The sequence below is a fragment of the Mesoplodon densirostris genome, chromosome 16 (assembly GCF_025265405.1).
Source record: "Mesoplodon densirostris isolate mMesDen1 chromosome 16, mMesDen1 primary haplotype, whole genome shotgun sequence".
NCBI classification, from domain to species: Eukaryota; Metazoa; Chordata; class Mammalia; order Artiodactyla; family Ziphiidae; genus Mesoplodon; species Mesoplodon densirostris.
Genome location: NC_082676.1, coordinates 16534070 through 16552842, shown reverse-complemented (window position 1 = coordinate 16552842; position 18773 = coordinate 16534070). Strand labels below are relative to the sequence as shown.

Here is an 18773-nt window from a genome sequence, read left to right as displayed (position 1 = left end):
ATAAAATTCACTGTGGAGCCACCTGGAAAAGAAAGGGATTCATCCTCCAGCTGACACTGAGGAGATTTTTTTACCCAACTTTGGAGGGAACCGTGGGGCTGGTTGGCCATTAAATACTGGATATGGCATGTATAAAATTCTCTTTGGGGGTTGCCAGGGTAGCAGGGCAGTACAAAGAGATAAATAATATCCATCCAGAACATTTGAAACTGAGGTATGAGATCTACACTGCAAGTGACTTAAACGTGCCATTATGTACTAAAATGCCGGAGATGGAGAAGACGCACAGCAGTTTCAAATATCACACCCCCTCCCCCAACGGAAGCAGCCCCACTCCAAGTCACTTCTCACATAAGAAACTTCATGTGCCATGTCTCAGGTGAAGAGCACCAGCAGGGGTTTATTTAGTGATGGTTAATGATTCTCTCAAACAATACAGGGCAGGCCAGCTAGTTTATTCATACTGAATCTAAACCTTAGATCTCCGGCTTAACAATAACATAGGAAACCTTTAAAGACACAATAAATCTTGCATTAAATCAGAGCTGGTTTAAACCAGTCATAAAACTTCTAATACTCTGGGCTGACAACTCCAGCATGACAAGTGTTCAGTCCAGGTACAAAACCACATTTCATTCTCCTTGGCACCCAAATCTTAAACAGATCTGAAAAATGCTGAAAAATTGTTTTTCAAAGGCTTTCACCATAGACCCACTGCTACCAGTCAAGCAATTGTTTCTTCATCCCCCAGGAACAGTTCTAAATGAGAGGGATTGGTCTTTTGATCGGCTTGCCTTGGTGGGTATGTAAGAACTCAGAGAGTTAAATTTAAAGAATGAAGATTAACTGAGATGCCAAGAAAAGTTTTTACTGCAAGCACAGTGAGCAGAAGGAGATGTCTCCTCACCCAAAGCGGCCGCGAGGTCTGCCGTTAACTAATCTCTCTGACAATCCTTCACTGGTTAAAGCACAGGAATGAGCTTCTTGCTCTCAGGTGTACATCATTTCTGCCATGTGGGACATTTTCTTGGGAATATACAAGTAATATTCCATGTAGCCTGACAGGTCCTCAATGGTCACGTCATCCACGAAGACTCGAGCTTGCTCAGAACAGGAGCGGGGGGAGCCAGACAGAGTTCTTGTGTGAAGCGACTGAGAGTAGTCCTCCAGCGTGGATCTTCGCTCTGGGGCTAAGGGAGGGACGTTCTGCAGGCCTGAAAAGGAATATACCTCCATATCATGCCACCTCTTACACTGGCACTCCTTGCCTATGCATGCACATGGCTTGCCTTGGTTTAGCCTGGAAACGGATTGAAAGTCAGAGAGATCATTGGCCTTGAGACTTGCTTGGGAGACCTGGGGAGCATCAGAGGAGTCTTCCTCCTTACTCTCTGATGGAAGCCTTGGAACCGAAGCTCTCAAAGGCTCAATAACTGCCCCTGTGTGATGAGTATCGAGAGAAGTTGAGCATTCTCCTGCATTGAACTCTGGGGTTGAAATTCCCAGCCCACTGCTGCCATCAGGGGAGTCCTGGCTTTTGTGCTTGAGCTGGCTGCTGGAAGAAGCAGCTATTGTACTGCAATGTATAAACTTTGGAGGATGAAGGACAGGAGACTTAGAACGCCGACGACGCTGGGTCCTCACTGCTCCTCGTGAAGACTTCCTTGTAGACCTTAGAGGAAAAAAAATGCACAAGAAGATGTTGGAATACAGAGGTCTCCTAAAGAGATTCTTTAAGGTAGTTGGAAATTTGCCACCTCTCTGGTTTATGAGTCTAAGTAAGTTTCCCCCAAAGAGATGTGCCTATCTCTATTTTCAAGCTCCCTAAGTCTCTGAGTCTCAAAAAATGTCAACATCTCCTTATTACCAAGGTATAGAAACAGGAAAGGTAAAGGGTAGTTTTAAATCACACTTCTTGGACGAAACATTTGGCGCAGAATACCTGTCTGCCCTGCCCAACCCTTGGCTTGGGAACCTCTGACCAGTGGGTATGGAGAAGCACCCTGCACAGACAACTTAGACTGATGCTGTAAAACCTCAATGTTATGCTCCACGCCCTGAATGCAGCACAGCAGCTTCAGTACCCTGTGAGGCTAATGCTACAAATAGCCACTCTGCCGTGATTACTCAACAGAAGAGCAGATTTAGAATTCATTTCTATCACTGGGAACAGCTGAAAAACAGATTTAGACTCTCTGAAGTTTTCAGATATTGGGAATTATCAGACATACTGTAACATTTTATACAATTTTAAATAAAGAAGAATTGAGGGAGTTCCCTGATGGTGCAGTGGTTAAGAATCCACCTACCAATGCAGGGGACTCGGGTTCGATCCCTGGTCCAGGAAGATCCCACGTGCCGCAGGGCAACTAAGCCCGTGCACCACAGCTACTGAGCCTGTACTCTACAGCCTGCAGGCCACAACTACTGAAGCCTGCGCGTCTAGAGCCCGTGCTCCACAACAAGAGAAGCCACCGCAACAAGAAGCCTACGCACCACAACGAAGAGTAGGCCCCGCTGGCCGCAACTAGAGAAAGCCCACGTGCAGCAAGGAAGACCCAACGCGGCCAAAAATAAATAAATAAATAAATAGTCAATTTAAAAAAAAAAAATTGAGCAAAGAGAAAAAAAGACTCAAAATTGCCAAGCAAATTTGAAAACAGAACCAAGCAGAACTTTAAAAACTTTGTAACTGAAATTAAACTAAATAGATGGGCTAAACAGCAGAATACATACAGCTAAGAAAAGAAAATACTGGAGGATAAATCTGAATTATTTGCAACAGGGGTCAGCAAGCTGCAGTCTGTGAATCAAATCCGGCCCCCCACCTGTTTATGTACAGCCCACAGACACTGCTCCCACAGGCTAGAACTGTGAGCCGCCCAGACATGCCTGCGGTGCCCCCCGCTTTGCCCCTGCTCTTCCCTCCACTCCCTGTGCCTGTCTTCCTGGCCAGCAGACATGTGCATTACACCACGGCCTGGGGCCCTCACTGGCTACCATCTACATGTTGGGGCTCTGCCGTCAACAATCGCTAGGTACTGAGAGGTAGAATCTCAGTTTGTGCCAGGCTCTCTGGAGGAGAGAGGGTGTGCTGGAATCTGGGTGCCACTGAGGCAGAGAGTAAAACTGACCCTGGCAATGCTCCCTCCCCACCCATCCCACCAGGCTCATCATTTCAGCCTGAGACTGTCTCAGCGACTGAACACAAAGTGTGTCCACCAGCCAGGATGGTGAACATCAAGCAAACGGGGCAGGGCAGGAGTTTTCTCCCTTTTTAAGTACCTACAAAATATCCCTGGATCTCACCTCTTGGCCTCCAAAGCCTAAAATATTTATTTTCTGACCCTTTACCAAAAAAGTTTGCCAACTCTTGACCTAGAAAGCAGCACAGAAACTTAGAGATTTGGAAAAATGTAGAAGTTAAGAGGTATGTAAAACAGAATAAAAAGTCTGGAGTCTCTGAAAGAAAGAATACAGTGAATGGGAACGCAGGTAATTTTGTAAGAGATGATGGCTGAGAAATTTTCTGAATTGATGCAAGAAGAGAATCTATAGATACAAGAAGCACACACTAAAGCAGGACAAGTAACTGGAGAATACCAAAAACAATAGGAATACCTTAACAGCAGCTAGAGAACTAGGCAGATTATTTCCAAAAAAAAAAAAAAAAATTATTTGAAAAAAGATCCTATAAATAACACATTTTTAAACTTAATTTAATGGACATATATAAAACCTAAGAATGATTAAAGGAGAGCCATTCTTCTCAAACACACATAGAACATTTATAAGAATTGACTACATTCCAGGCTATACAGCAAGTCTCAGCAAATTCACAGTGAGAAGAAAGGGTCTTCTTTAACCGGTGCATCTTGGGTTCTATATCATAACACTCTTTTCTGGATACTTAGGAAAGAAAATCCAATAGTATGTTAAGGTGTTGGGATAAAAATCATCTGCAATGAGAAGCTCTTACCCATGCCAACTGTCTTTAGATGCACACGTGGTTTTAGGTTTGGTGTCATCCACTGCTGTTCTGACTGATGCTCTGACACTTGTACCTTCCGCAACAGACAGAGATGCTATGGACCTGAAGACAAGAACAAAGTTTACTGCTTAGAAAACCACGAAAGGAGGACATACTGCTCTCACCAACCCAACTGCAACTTGTATAAAGGTATTAATATACCTTTATTATCTTTCAAGTTTGGGTTTCTCAAGAATTGCTCAGCCTTTAGTGTAAATTTTCCTCCAAAACCAAATTTGGAGGATCCCTAAGAGCTCGCAGTTGCAAAATCATAAGCCAAAGCATGATTCTTAAGTATAACCAGCAGTGGGATATAAATAGACTTTTAGGCTGTTTATCTGGGGCAGATCAGGCCTTATGTCCAGGGAGAATGCTAACGACAATGACCACTTACTTTATATGGGCAAACCAGAGCCATGGAAACTAAGCTTAGGAGCAAAAACTTTAGGAGACTCAATCTAACTTTAGGAGACTCAATCTAAATGAATACTTTTTCAAACAGTATACAACTTATACAAAAATATTCTAATTTTTACAACCAATAAACTTGAAATATTACTCAGAGCTAAATCTCTGCAGTTTAAAATTACACAAGTAACATGGGTTCCCAGTAAAGATGAAAAAATTTAAAAGAGAGAAAAGAATCATCTATAATCTCACAACCCAGAGATCACCAACATTAACATTTAACATCAAATTCTTTTGGACCTTTTCAATACACACATACATACACACATATACAGGGCTCCTACTATACATGCTGTAGTCTTGATAAATATCCTTTAGAAAGAGACAATCTACTAAGTAAAAAGATGTTCACTAAAATATAATTTAAAATAACCTTAAATGTCTAAAAATAGAAAATACCGTACTATATAAATTATGGCCAATCTGTACAATGGAATATTAGGAATTTATTAAAAATTAAGTGTGCAAAGAACTCTTAATGACATGGGAGAATGTTTATAACATAATATTATGTTATGCTTGTAACGTAAGAGAAAACAGCATGGATTAACACCTGCACATATATTATGACCTCAACTGTGTAAAAAAAGTGAACACTGTTATTACAGATGATCTAGATATTAACTGTGGTATTGGTAAATGGTGATTTTTTACTTCTTTATCCTTTTTTTTGTTTTTGTGATTTACCCATAGTAAGCATGTATTATGTTATAGTCTGATGAAAAGGACTATGTTGTTTTACAATAAATATATAAAGATTTGTCCTGATAAGACAAATACCATTAGAAACCAAAACCTGTTGAACAGGATCGTGCTAAATTCCTGGCAAGGCTTGGTTACTTTATGAGTCAGTACCTCACATGTTCCATTCGTAAATCAGCAACAATACAAAACAACTAGAAACGTATGATACACTATACAAGTCTTATTCTGCTTAGTCACAGTAATGACTCACCCCTTGTACTCTTATTTGGTTTTCTCGAATGTTCTCCACTGCTCCTTCTCTTTCCATAATTTTACTCAAGGTAGAGCGCATGCTACAAATATATAATATTTGACCATATATTGTACAGATATTTTGAAAAGTTTTTTTTATGTTCCAAGTAATTTTTAGGGGCATGGAACTAGCTTAATTTTATGTTCCGACTTCTTAAAACACCAGGAAAGAAGTCTGTATATCAAGAGTTATATAAATTTATACACTAAGGGATACATGTACATGTGCATTTATATATTCCTAGCATTTTCCTGATTAAAAAATATACATTTCTATACCAGAAATCACAAAGGAATACACTATGACTGCAATCTGGAACTATTTGTTTTTCTGCTTTGTTTCTGTTTCCCAAAATAGCTTATAAAGTACTAATCAATTCTAATGGCAAGATGACCATATTGGAAAATCACTAGAAGATACTGATTTGAAGTATCATGGAAACAAGTGTAAGCACCTGTAACAGCTACTGTGCCAATCTATCAGCATAAATTCTCTCATTTGGTAAGCCAAAAATAGTACTAGCAATAAGCAGACAGCTATAACAACAACTAAGAACTATTTAATTTTACATGCACCAGGTACCGAATGCATTTCTTCATGTTGTCTTCAAGGTACCATATAAAGGAATGGTTAAGAGCAGAGGTTCCAGAGATAAACCGTCTGGGTTCAAATCCTGGCTCTACCACTTCTTACCAATGTGACCTTTTGCAGGTGACTTAATTCATCTGTGGCTCCTCTGTAAGCTACATAGTATACTCTGTAGTATCTATCTTCTAAGTTGGTAGTAAGGATTAGATGATGTGTACAGAGTACTTAAGCCAGTGTCTAGGGCGTAGTAAATGAGTATTAAATTTGAGCAATCATTATTTATTTACTCCTTGCTGTGGAGTGTTCAGTTTCCATTCATGAAATGAAATATTCTTATATCCATTAAAACTTTGAGATTTCTTCTGGCCTGGGGCAAAGAAGGGGGATGAAGAGTGTCCTGCACAGAACATTTTGCAAAGGGTGAAATATTAACATTCAGACGGCAGCTGGTCTGCAGGTGCTCTAATTAGTTTGGCCAAAGGGTCCAAGATTATTGATCTCAGTGACAGAACCCTAATGAACAGAAGTTTCCATAGTGATAGGGTCAGCAATCAGAGCCCATGAAATCGACAATGTCAGCAGAGATTCCTATTGAGCCAATTCACTTTTAGTGAAAAATACTGTGATTCCCTAGAGATGTATGAGGAACTCTCTGATGGGACACTGCCTAATGTTTGATTAAAAAGAGGTGGGGGGAGGGGGGAGGGGGAAGGGGAACCCTCCTCAAAGTTAAGAAGAAACCCCAGCCTTGGAGTACAAATGAGCACCTACTTTTCAAAATTTAACAGAAGAGTTTCTTTTGTAAGTAAAACAATGCTGTACAGAATTTGGTAAAATGTCACACTATTAACATTGACACCTTCTACAAATAAAAAGAAATTTTAGAAGAGAAAGAGCTCCCCTGAGGAAATGTCTACTTAAATCTAGTAAACAATTCCCCAATAATATATTCCATATTTAATTACCCTGATGCATCCACTCTTAATTTCTTGAAAGCAGTTTGTAGACTCTCCTCCTCTCCATCCTTGGCTTCAGATTTCATTGTGAAAGTTCTACACTACTATGGATGGTCCCGTTAATACTAAAAAGAAAATAAAAATAAAATGAACAAAGTGAAAACAGGTGAGTTCAAACATATACTTTTGTTAAAATCTGTATTCCTGATACTACCATTGCTTGTTAGGGGGAGAAAAAGCAAATTTCTACTTCTAAAAGGAAGTTTCAATGACTAGGAAACTGTAGGTTTTATTTCTTAAGAGAAGACACAAGAAATAATACAGAAAAAGTATATTTATTATGATGGAATTTAAACCGTCCAAATACTTGATGCCAATATCCTATTACACAGTTTTGGAAACTACGTCACCTAAAATCTGTGTTTAAGTATACTTTTTAACAGGAGGGGAAATCTCTCCAGTTGTAGAAGTCTAGAAACCTACAGACAAAATGACCTCTGCATCAGAAATACACAGGAAAAGCTCAACATATAGGACTCTGAGCTTTAAAACACTACTGAGGGGACTTCCCTGGTGGCGCAGTGGTTAAGAATCCGCCTGCCAATGCAGGGGACATGGGTTCGAGCCCTGCTCCAGGAAGATCCCACATGCCACAGAGCAACTGAGCCCATGTGCCACAACTACTGAGCCTGCACGACACAACTACTGAAGCCCACACGCCTAGAGCCTGTGCTCCACAACAAGAGAAGCCACTGCAATGAGAAGCCCAACGAAGAGTAGCCCCCGCTCACCACAACTAGAGAAAGTCTGTGTGCAGCAACAAAGACCCAACGCAGCCAAAAATAAATAAATAAATTTATTTTAAAAAAAAACAAAACACTACAGAGTGTTTGTCTCATCCAGCTCTAAACATTTCAGGTAAGAATAATTTTGTGACACATGATAGCGTTTCTCTAAAGCAATCCTGACCCAAATATCAATGTTTATACTCATATTAATATTCATACACACGTATCAAGATGTTACCATTACTAAGGCAGGACTGCAAACATGTTTCAATGATACTGCTTACTCCACACTCAACCTCTGTTTTCTTTAGCTTCAAATAATTTCTTACAAGAATAGATGAACTAGGGCTTCCCTGGTGGCGCAGTGGTTGGGAGTCTGCCTGCCGATGCAGGGGATACGGGTTCGTGCCCCAGTCCGGGAAGATCCCACATGCCGCGGAGCGGCTGGGCCCGTGAGCCATGGCCGCTGAGCCTGCACATCCGGAGCCTCTGCTCCGCAACGGGAGAGGCCACAACAGTGAGAGGCCCGAGTACCGCAAAAAAAAAAAAAAAAAAAAAAAGAATAGATGAACTATACTTGTAACTCAAAAACAAACTTAAAACAAAATTAGGTAAAAAAAAAGAGGTAAAAAGTAAAGGAAAAAACTGAAATTATTATTCTACAGATGTGCCTTTAAATGATCTCCACTTAATCAACTAGCTTGATTAACCAAAGTTCTCCATTTCTTCTACCCTGATTTTTATATTTAAACCAAAAAAAAAAAAAAAAAAAAATGATGGGAGAGAGACCAACCAAAGCAACAAGAGATACAACAGAGAAGTTAATCAATTCTTTGACTCTAGTCTCCCTCTTTTTTTTTTACTCAGGGTAAAAAATTTCTTAATACCACATCCTGAACAAAGCATAAATCAGTCTCTATAAACATATCACAGGGAATCAGAAAGAAAAAAAAGTAAAACAAAAAATATAAGATGGGGAATTTTTGAAGCAAAGAATTCACTTCACCTTCTCTATTTCTAGAGTGCCCTTAGGCACTCTCGGGGGGAGCAGTGGCTCTCTGTGGATCCTTGGATCCTCTCTGATTCTATATCTGATCATTTCTCAGGGGTGGGTTTGATGTTATTGTGAGACCTCTAATATTCTACAGGTCACGGTGTCATAACATGTTTGATATAATGTAACCATGTAGTACCAGTGGCAAAATTAAGAAGCAAGTGATCAAGACTATTTGTTTCATTTATTAATGTGTCGAAGGTATTTAAGGCAGATCTCTCTGGGGAGCACTGAAAACAGTCTCAAAAGAATTCAGCTAGCTTTCACCTCAACTTCTTAAGACAAAAAATTTAAATACACTCCCCATATGTATTTTGCTGGTTTACTTAACCAGTACATCAATTTGAGGAAACATTATCAGTTCCACATTTCACTGGTTCCTAATTCTTCAGGATTCAGAGGAGGACCCTCTCCCAGATACACAATAACGTCCTATATACTTGGGGAGAGGGGTGAGCAAAGATCACATATTCTATTATTTTTGAAGCTCCACAGCATCTAAAAGGGTGCTTCTGTAGTCTATAAACAAATTCTTCCTGCTGAAGAATACGGGGATACAAGGGAGATACAAGGGAGAACCTGACCCCAGGACTGTGAACCCTATTCCTGTAAGGACTGGAATCTCATTCCTGCCCTAACACTGTGCTAAGATGCTCTGCACTCAAACATGGAACTTTTAATTATACAGTGTTAACATTACTGCAGGTGATCTCTAGATGTTAATACAAACTTAGCTAACATTCTTGTTGACACACTAAAAGACCCATCAGTGAAAAACCAAAACAGACCAAAATAAAACTGGCTACAGACTAAAACTTTAGGAATGAAGTTGCAACTAAACTAGTCTCAGACTTCCAGCATTTTGATTACTCACCTTTTCCCTCAGTTATATTAACCCAGGGCAAAGGTGAATCTTAGGCATGACCGTAAGAGCTAAATCAGGGCATGTCTGTAATTACAAAAAGGCTTATTATGCTCCTCCCTCTTCCCAGCTTCCCATTCACTCAAATCAAGAGCTGTACAACTAACTCCGGGAAACATGTACCTGATTTGCCCTTCTTCATTAACATTAAATTTGTGGGAGGCGTTCTTGCAGTTTTTACTGCCCTAACTTCTTGAAATTGAACAATCCCCCCAAAGATCAAACTTCTACTTTAAGTCAAATCACAAGGGGCCTCGGATTTTCCCTAACCTTTCAGAAAACACAAAATTCTTTTAAGTTCCTCCATCAAAAGGGAAAATTCCTGATTTTCTCTGACTTTCAACGAAGAGTTATGTCTCACAATCTTACTTACATCTTGCAGTTTTAACCAATACCTCTTTGAACCTCAAGCCTAGGTCCAAATTTCCAGGACCCTGAAAAGAGCTGAGAACGATCAATAAAGGATCTGCGCGTAAGCGTGTCATCACAACGTTAACGATTTACAACATTTCCCTGCCCACCAGGAAGCGTGGAATCCGGGAAAGAAAATCGCGTCCAACAACTCTGGAAGATGCAAACAAGACTAAGTTGCAACAATCGGCCCCCGAGACAAGACACGTTCACGCTTCTCTCTACTCACTCAACCCCTACACTCTCGGTGCAAAAGCACTATGTTAATTCTTTTTACCCAGAAACTGGATCGGTCGTGCTTAAACATGGAGGGAAAGGTCGGGACCTGGGGGGTTCGGAGAAGGGGGAGCTGTCCAGGGCCCTAGCTGTGCCCGCCCGGGGTCTCCCGCTGGAAAGCTGCCCCTTGAGGATACTCCCCGGGCCAGAATGAGAGACTTGGGTCAGGCCAATAGGCAAGGGATGCAGGAGGAGGTGGGGGCAGAGCCGAAGAGCACACAACGAGACTGGGGCTCAGGAACGAGCGGGAAAGGGCGGGAAAGGGCAAAGAGCGGCCGAGAAAACCGAAAAGGGGAAGCTACGGACGAGCGGGAGAGGGCGGAGGCGAGGGACGGGGCGGGGGCAGCGGAGGCGGGAAGGGGCGAGAGAGCGGAGCTCGGGCAGGGCCAGGCCGCAGCAGCGGAGGGGGCGCGGAGAAGCGCAGGCCCTGCCCGGCCCAGGCAGCCAGCGCCGGGGAAACGACGCGAGGCGAGGCGGGAGGGCCCAGAGGAAGCCGCCCGTGCGCAGACTGGGCCTGGAGGCAGAGACGCAGTGCCGCGGCGCCTCCCCGTCACGTCTGGGCACGCACCTCCTCGCGGCAGGGGCACTCCGGTGAGCCAGTCCGATCACTTCAGATCGTCTCTCTCCGATCGCGGCGCCTAACTGACCCGGATCTAAATCCGCGGAGGGGGCGACCCGCCCCTCCGGAGGAGCAATGCGCCTGCGTCACTCAGACGCGCCCCCCGCCCCCTGTTCGTGCTCCTCCCACCCCAGTGACTAGGCAACGCGGCAGGCGGTGGCTGCGCAGGCGCGGGGCGGTGGCCGCGCCTCTCAAACGCCTGACGCCCGCCCCTCGCGAAGCACGTGCGCCTGACGTCATTTCCTGTTATTCTCTTCATTCGTCCCTCCCTCCGCAAAGGATTCGCTATGGAACGGGTTTTGGGGTGTGCCTGCTTCCTCCTCTCGGTCAGGTGAGTGAGTGGGCGTTGTTCTTCGTTGTCGAGCTGCTTCCACTTCCCCGGGTCTCCCTGTGCTTGGTGCTCCACCTGGAGTCAGCGAGGCTGCGGAATTCCGCGGGGTGAGGCCAGGGTGGGGGGATTTTCACAGCGACGGAGCCCGTCTGAGCGCTTGGCCCAAGCCTCCTCGATGCTCGAATCTGGACGGCCTGCGACATCTCCTGGGCTCCGACACCAGCCCTGGACTCCCGGGGATCTTCCAGGGCTCCAGAGAAGCAAGGAAGTATCGGACACGGTCAGGACCATGAACGTGACGCCGGAATTGGAACTGAAATGCCTTCGCTTTAATACGCCTGTTGTTTGACTTGAGGCAACTGCGTTTCCCTCCCTGGGCCTCAGTTTCTCTATTCCGTTAAGTGAGGACCTTGGACTGTTTCAGCGAATCTCGTTTTTTTCAGGCATGGACTCCTTTGAGAATCTGGTGAGAACTGTAGTACACCTCGACAGAGAAACGCACATGCGTACTAAATTTTGCACAAAGTTTTGGACAGTTCACCTAAGTAGGTTACTTTTAGGGATCTTTTCCATTTGTATGACTGACGGTTGCTCAGATGGCAGGCAGAGAAGGAGTGGGCTGAGCAACAAGCTGCCACTCCCTCCAACACCAAGACTGGTTCTGCTGCGCTAGCTGCGCCCCTCCTCACTCACCACGCCCCAGCTCCACGTCTGCACTTCTCAGTGCTTTATAGAAAAAGATGGCTTTCCTCAGTAGAATGGGCTGGAGTTGGTTACGGCCCATCCTTTGTGTGAGGTTGTCACCTGAACCAAAACTTGACTCTCCCACTCCCCAATACCTTAGCTGTAATCACCTAACTAGATAGGCTGCTGAAAATAGCTTAGTATATTCAACCTAACTACAGCCAGATCTTGGAATGCCTGGTCCATGCCTGGGAATGGAATCTACAGGTCATTGGATAAGGTTGTTAAAGCATGTCGTGGGCCCTGGGTAAAACATTTTAAATCCTTCTTGTTCATAGGAGAGGCTCAGTAACTGACAAGGGATGAAAAAAACCTATTGGGACTTCCCCGGTGGCGCAGTGGTTAAGAATCCGCCTGCCAATGCAGGGGACAGGGGTTGGAGCCCTGGTCCGGGAAGATCCCACATGCCGCGGAGCAACTAAGCCCATGCGCCACAACTACTGAGCCTGCGCTCTAGAGCCCGCGAGCCACAACCACTGAAGCCCGCGGTGCCTAGAGCCTGTGCTCCGCAGCAAGAGAAGCCACCGCAACGTAGAGTAGCCCCTGCTTGCCGCTAGAGAAAGCCTGCGTGCAGCAATGAAGACTCAACACAGCCAAAAGTAAATAAAATAAATTTATTTTTTAAAAAAGAAAGAAAAAGTCCTGTTAATTGTGAAGTTCCAACATCAAACCTAATGATGCTAATAATGACTACCCTGTACTATGCAGCAGCCATGCACATGTTCACACATTTAATATTCCTGTGATTTTACACATTTTACAGATGAGGATGACTGGGACTCAGATATTAGATATCTTGTTCTAGCTCCTGTTCTATGTCATACAGTGCTCGGAAGTGACTGAGTCAGGATTTAAACAGTCTCAAAAGCCTGGTCACCCACTGCTGCCCATCTCTCAACATCTCTTATAAAAGAATAAGCAACAGGAAAGTATTGGGATTTCCCTGGTGGTCTAGTGGTTAGGATTTGGTACCTTCACTGCCGTGGCTGGGGTTCAATCCTGGGTCAGGGACCTGAGATCCCACAAGCTGTGTGGTGTGCCAAAAAAAAAAAAAGAAAGGGAAAATGTGCATTTTTTCCATCAGAAGATGCCAAGGGAATTTCATCAAGACCAAATACATTGGGCTTCCCTGGTGGCGCAGTGGTAGAGAGTCTGCCTGCCGATGCAGGGGACACGAGTTCGTGCCGCGGTCCGGGAAGATTCCACATGCCGCGGAGCGGCTGGGCCCGTGAGCCATGGCCGCTGAGCCTGCGCGTCCGAAAAGACCAAATACATGTTTTTAAGCTGTCGTTTGAAAATATTCCTTCGGTAAAACCACACATCCTTGAGGGCAAGGACTGTATCTAGATCAGTTGAATTCCCAAAGCCTAACACAGTTCCTGGTTAGTTCCTAGCTACGTACAGTTTTGGTGAATTCTTCGTTTTACCTTATTTCCATCCATATGGCATTAAAATCCTAAAAACGAAAACGTCTTAAATGCTTTGTTTTAGGTAAGCATGTCTCCATCATAAAGTTGGGTGCTTTCTGAGGATGTGGCTCATTGATCGGGGAGTATTTGGAAGGCGAGAACCTCTCGGGAATAAAGTCTGTTGACTCACACTACCTGATGTGGCCAGAAATTTCAAGTCATTAGATATAGGCCTGATTCACTGTGTGGTACCTCATGACAGAATGAGAGAGAGAGAAGCCACAAAACGTGACCTGAGGGAACAAAAAGCCCGATCTGCGCTCCTACGTCAGCGACACAGGATCTTTCCAGCCAAAGAAAAAGCCCTGAACTTAGGTGGAGACTATATGCAGGAAACTGTCTTGGTATTAACTTAATGCACATAGTAATGCCATCTAACCAGAAAACTATGATAGCTGTAAAACTCCTTTAACAGTATACTTCCTTCTTGTTACATGAACCTTATAAGTGATTGAACAGAGGAAGCCTAGTTCCATCAAATTATACTGCAAAAGCAATCAATTTATATAGGAAGGTAACTTTTGATTTTAAAAAATAACTTTGGGGAAGGTAAGTTCAAAGCCTTAAAAAAAATTTTTTCCCCCAATGATATGGCTGCCATCCTACAAGTTGGTAATCTGGAAGATAGTCTTATGTTTTAAGTTGAAAATAAATTAATTTATTGCTTACCTTGATATTTTTAAACTGACTTTGGAGTGGAAGATGGTGATGACGATGATGATCCTTTGTGTCGATTTAGAAGGGTTGTCTCGTTTAATTTTCAGAACCAACTCGTAAAACAGGTGCTTTTATTATGTTCATTTTACAACTGAGGAAACTGAGCTCAGAACAGTTAGGTAACTTGCCCAAGGTTACACAGCTTGTAAATGGCAGAACTGGGATTCAAATCTAGACGTCTTGACCCTACACCCACCTTCCTGATCACTGAGTTACTCCACCTTTCTTTTCCTCAACCCCACTACCGCTTTCACACCCTGACTAGATCAGGGATGCCCGCTTCTACCTGGGATATACTGTTGGGCTTGAGGAAATTGGCTGCCCAGGGTTTGGGACTGTGATGCAGCTAGATGTGTCTTGCCTGCTCATTTCAATTCCCCAGAGGGGCCTTCCCGGGCCACCCTAGTAGCCCCCTTCACACTGCATCCCTTTACTTGGCTATATTTTTCATTATAGCACTTATCACTATTTGACAATGTATATTTATTACCAGTTCCCTCTCTAGAATAGACGCTACCTGAGAACAGAGACCTCGTCTCTCTTGTTTATCACTACTCTTTTCATTGAATCTAAGGTGCACATTTTCCCACAATTTAGCACTCCGAAAATCTGAATGCATCTTCTGATCAACTGTGTGTCCTAATTGAATTGGTAGCATCTATTATACCTATAGTAAATGGTGAGTCTTTAAAATGATAATGTCTTAGAGTGGTTGGCAATACAGTCTATCCCCAGGGCCAAAAGCTGGCGCTTGGTAATTACTTGTAGAATAAAAGCATCGAGTGTTCACTATGTGTGAGAAACTATTTAAATATTTTTGGTCCCCACGATTATCCTGTTAACGAAACACTTTCTGCTACCAAAGCAGTGTGGCAGTGGGAATTCCATGTGTGTTGAGCATTTTGGAAGATGGCAAGTAAAGAGAGCTGTGTCCTAGTCGGCTCCGCTCTGCTGTGGGACCACGGTGACTTTCGTGTCCTCAGTTCCCTCTTGTTCTTTGCACAACCTTGCTGAGAACCTGCGCCTTACCCAGTGCTGCGCAGAAGCCCTTGAGAAGCTCACGGGCTAGTTGGGAACCCCAGCGGAAACAGAGGCACAGGACGCCAATGTGGGCACCCGGAAGGGTTGCCTAGCTGGCCTGGAGGTGCAGGGGGTGTCTCCGAGAAGGCTTCCTGGAGGAGGTGCTGTAACTGGGTTTCGAATGTCAGGTATTGACCCGGGAAGTGGGAAGGGATGGGATGAGACCGGAGAGAGAGTCCAAGTCCACTCAAGGAGAGAATCGTGTTAAGGAGCTGGGATTGTGTCCTTAAGCAAAATGATGATGTTCCCGTTGGCAGTTTATTTCACTCTGGAAGCCTCTTAGAAAGTAGATGGGGAGGGAGGCCAGCTAGAAGTCACTCTAAATGATCTGAGTGAAGACCAGAACTGAAACAATGGCTGGAGGGCAATAGGAGGCCACAGAGGCTAAAGGGATTAGCGGGACTTTCCAGGGCCTGCTGATCAGAGAGCTGTCCAGCCTGAGTGAATGAGTGGCCAATAGGTGGCACTATTTACTGAGGAGGGAAATCCAGGAGAGTAGATTGGGGCACTGGGTAGAGAGTTTAGTTTTAGACATAAGGAGTTTGAAATGCAGATGAAAGTGGGAATCACGTCACAGGATTTATCCTAAGAATCGTGGGAGCTATGGAAGAGAAGACAAATGACTGAATTTATTCTAGAAAGATAACTCTGGTTTCAGCATGGATGACACAGTGGTCTGAAAGCACATGGCCATAGGAACGGAAAGCAAGTTAACAGATTGAAAGTTGTGTAGATAGGCTTTGGTGAGAGATTGGATGTGAACAGAAGGGGCAGGGAGAGAAAGTCGATGATGACAATTCACTTTCTAGTTTAGCAACCGAATGGGTATTGTTGCCTATTTCGAATGTAACATTGAATCCAGTTGACAGGGAAAAGATGAAGAACCACGTTTAAATGGAAGATCATAATAAAAGCTAATACTTTTGTAGCTTTTCCTCTGTGTCAGAAAACTCATTCTAATTTTCACGACGGTCCTATAAGATTATCCTTATCATCTTCGGTTTCCAGATGAGGAGACTGAAGCCAAAATAAGTAACTTGCATGAGGCCACTCAGCGGGTTAATGATGGATCTGGAATTTGAACCGAGGCACTCAGTCTGGAGTCTGCCCTCGCATGGGCGGTGCCTTCCTGTGACGTAGTACCTCTAAGTGATGAGCTCAGTTTAGACACTTTGACCTTGAGAGATCTACAGGGCAGCCACGAGGAGGTATCCGAGGAACGGGAAGAGATATGGGTCCGAAGTTCAAGTGAGAGATTCGGACTGGAAAGAGATTGTGGAGTCAGCACACAGGTGGCCGATGAAGCCACAGGGGAGGGCACGGGCCCCCACGGAGAGGTGAGAAGTACCACCAGGAAAGAAACAAGGGGAACCCTGGGAAGCGAGCAGTAAGCGTTCCAGCTGTGGGGAAGGTATCTTCCCTTCTGCACATGAATAAATTGGCATCAGGTTTACAGGTCACCAGCCAAAATTTATTGAGTTTGGTCGGCTTTGGGTGCCCTGGCACAGCAGAGTTCTTGGACCTGCAACCCTGAGGACCTCCCCTGGGTGGTGGTGATCCTCCCCACCCTCTCCTACCACGAGACCCCACTCGGTGGCCCGTTGGCTTCCTGGACATCGTTCTTGCCCTTCACCACAACTGAAGGGCCTCTAGCGTCTCCGTGTACCACGTGACAGCATTGTCAGCCCCGGGGCCCTCCCCATCCCCAGAAATCATGTCACTTGGGACTCCAGGTACCTCCTGAAGTTATTTTTAGCCTTTTACCCTTACATTTCTTGGGTCTCCAGCTTGATTCTAAGCTTCTAGAGGGCAAGAAGCACATTTCCCCCCAACTTTCCCCTATTCTCCCCCTGAGCCCCATTCACCCTGGGTATGTAGGTTAAATGTCCCTATGCTGTGTGCTCCCATAGCACCTCACACTTCCTCCATCATAGGCAGGGCTGCGTCTTGTGTCCCTGGCACCCGGCACGGGGTCTGCCACAGAATCTACTGAATGAGTGAGAGAGTCCGTTAGTCAGTCAATCAGTCATCTTGCTCAGTAAGTAATTAGAGTTGCCCACTGGCTTTTGAGACCTGTAACTGGGGGCTCTTGGCTCCTCTGACAGTTGATTTTAGCAGCACGGCCCTTCGCAACAGTCTCTTGTTTGGGGAGGAATGGGCGAGAGGTGGGCAAGTGGAGACTAACTGTGTTTTCCTGTCATTCTGTTCATAGCCCCCAAAGCTATTATGATCTCTTAGTTGATAGTTGCCTTCCTCAAATATTGGCTCACAGAAAGGGGAGGGAATGGGAACTTCGGGATGCCTTGATAAGTGACCGCACTCTATCCCTCTAGGCACTGGTTCTGGTTAAATCTGCAGCAGCTTGAGTCCCAGGACTCAATCCTCAAAGAGCCTGGAGCGGGGATGGGAGGCTTTTCCTGGTAACTATTGATCACCAGCAGGGGGAGCACGAGGATCGCAGATTCTCTTAAGTGTGATGAAACCCTTTACAGGGTAGAGTGGGTTTTCAAAACTGTTGAAGACTGAGAGTTATGAATCACTTGCCTTCTAGCTCAAATTTTCCTTCAACTTTGCAATTTAAACTGTATGATGACATCAGGAAGGTATTAAGGCCAAGAAATAGAATCAACCAGTAAAGCTACAGAAGAAAAGAATCTGTAAATGGTGAGGACAGGAAGGGATTATTGAGAAGAGCTACTGGGGTGCTGGTAATACTGCTTCTTCATCTGATGTTGGTTATAGGAATGTGTTCAGTTTGTGAAAATTCATCAAGCTGTAACACATAGTATAGGTACATTTTTCTGTACATGTATTAAATTTCAATAAAATGTTTTAAAAACTAAAAACAAAACCTCTATGTATAACACAAGATATGTATTGGATTAGGGTGACTGTTCTTTTTACTCCATAAATCTTAACCTTATTGGAGTCACAAGACCCTCTGAAAAAGACCCAAGGTTAAGAACTTTTGCAGCAGCAAAATAGAGAAAAGGAGCTAAGCACATGAACAGATAGTTCACCGAAAAAAGAAATACAACTGACTCTCAAACATATGAAAAGATGCTTACTTTCAGTCTTCAAAAAAATGAATGCTTGTTAAAAGTGCACAGAGATACCAATTGTAACCTATCTGGTTGGCAACAATTCCAAAGTTTGACAGCACGTTCGGTGGGGTTGGAGGTAGGGGGCGGGCAGTAGGCAACAGGCTCTCTCAGATATTACTGGAGGGATTGTGAAATGACAGGTCTAGGAATCCACCCTGTAGATGACATTTGTAGAGCCATGCAATGACTTGGGTAAAAGGTTAGCCATTGCAGCATTGG

The 18773-nt window shown here is 44.1% G+C and overlaps 1 protein-coding gene across 1 annotated transcript; it reads right to left on the bottom strand.

Moving 5' to 3' along the window:
- Positions 1-375: 375 nt before the first annotated feature.
- Positions 376-11202, bottom strand: OSER1 (oxidative stress responsive serine rich 1). The gene is made up of 4 exons (XM_060120620.1): positions 11059-11202; positions 7049-7164; positions 3980-4093; positions 376-1672 (listed from the first exon to the last, which is right to left on the bottom strand). Exons 2-4 carry the CDS (start codon positions 7123-7125, stop codon positions 991-993), a joined length of 873 nt encoding a protein of 290 aa, XP_059976603.1. The 5' UTR covers positions 7126-7164; positions 11059-11202; the 3' UTR covers positions 376-990.
- Between the last annotated feature and the right edge of the window lie 7571 nt (positions 11203-18773).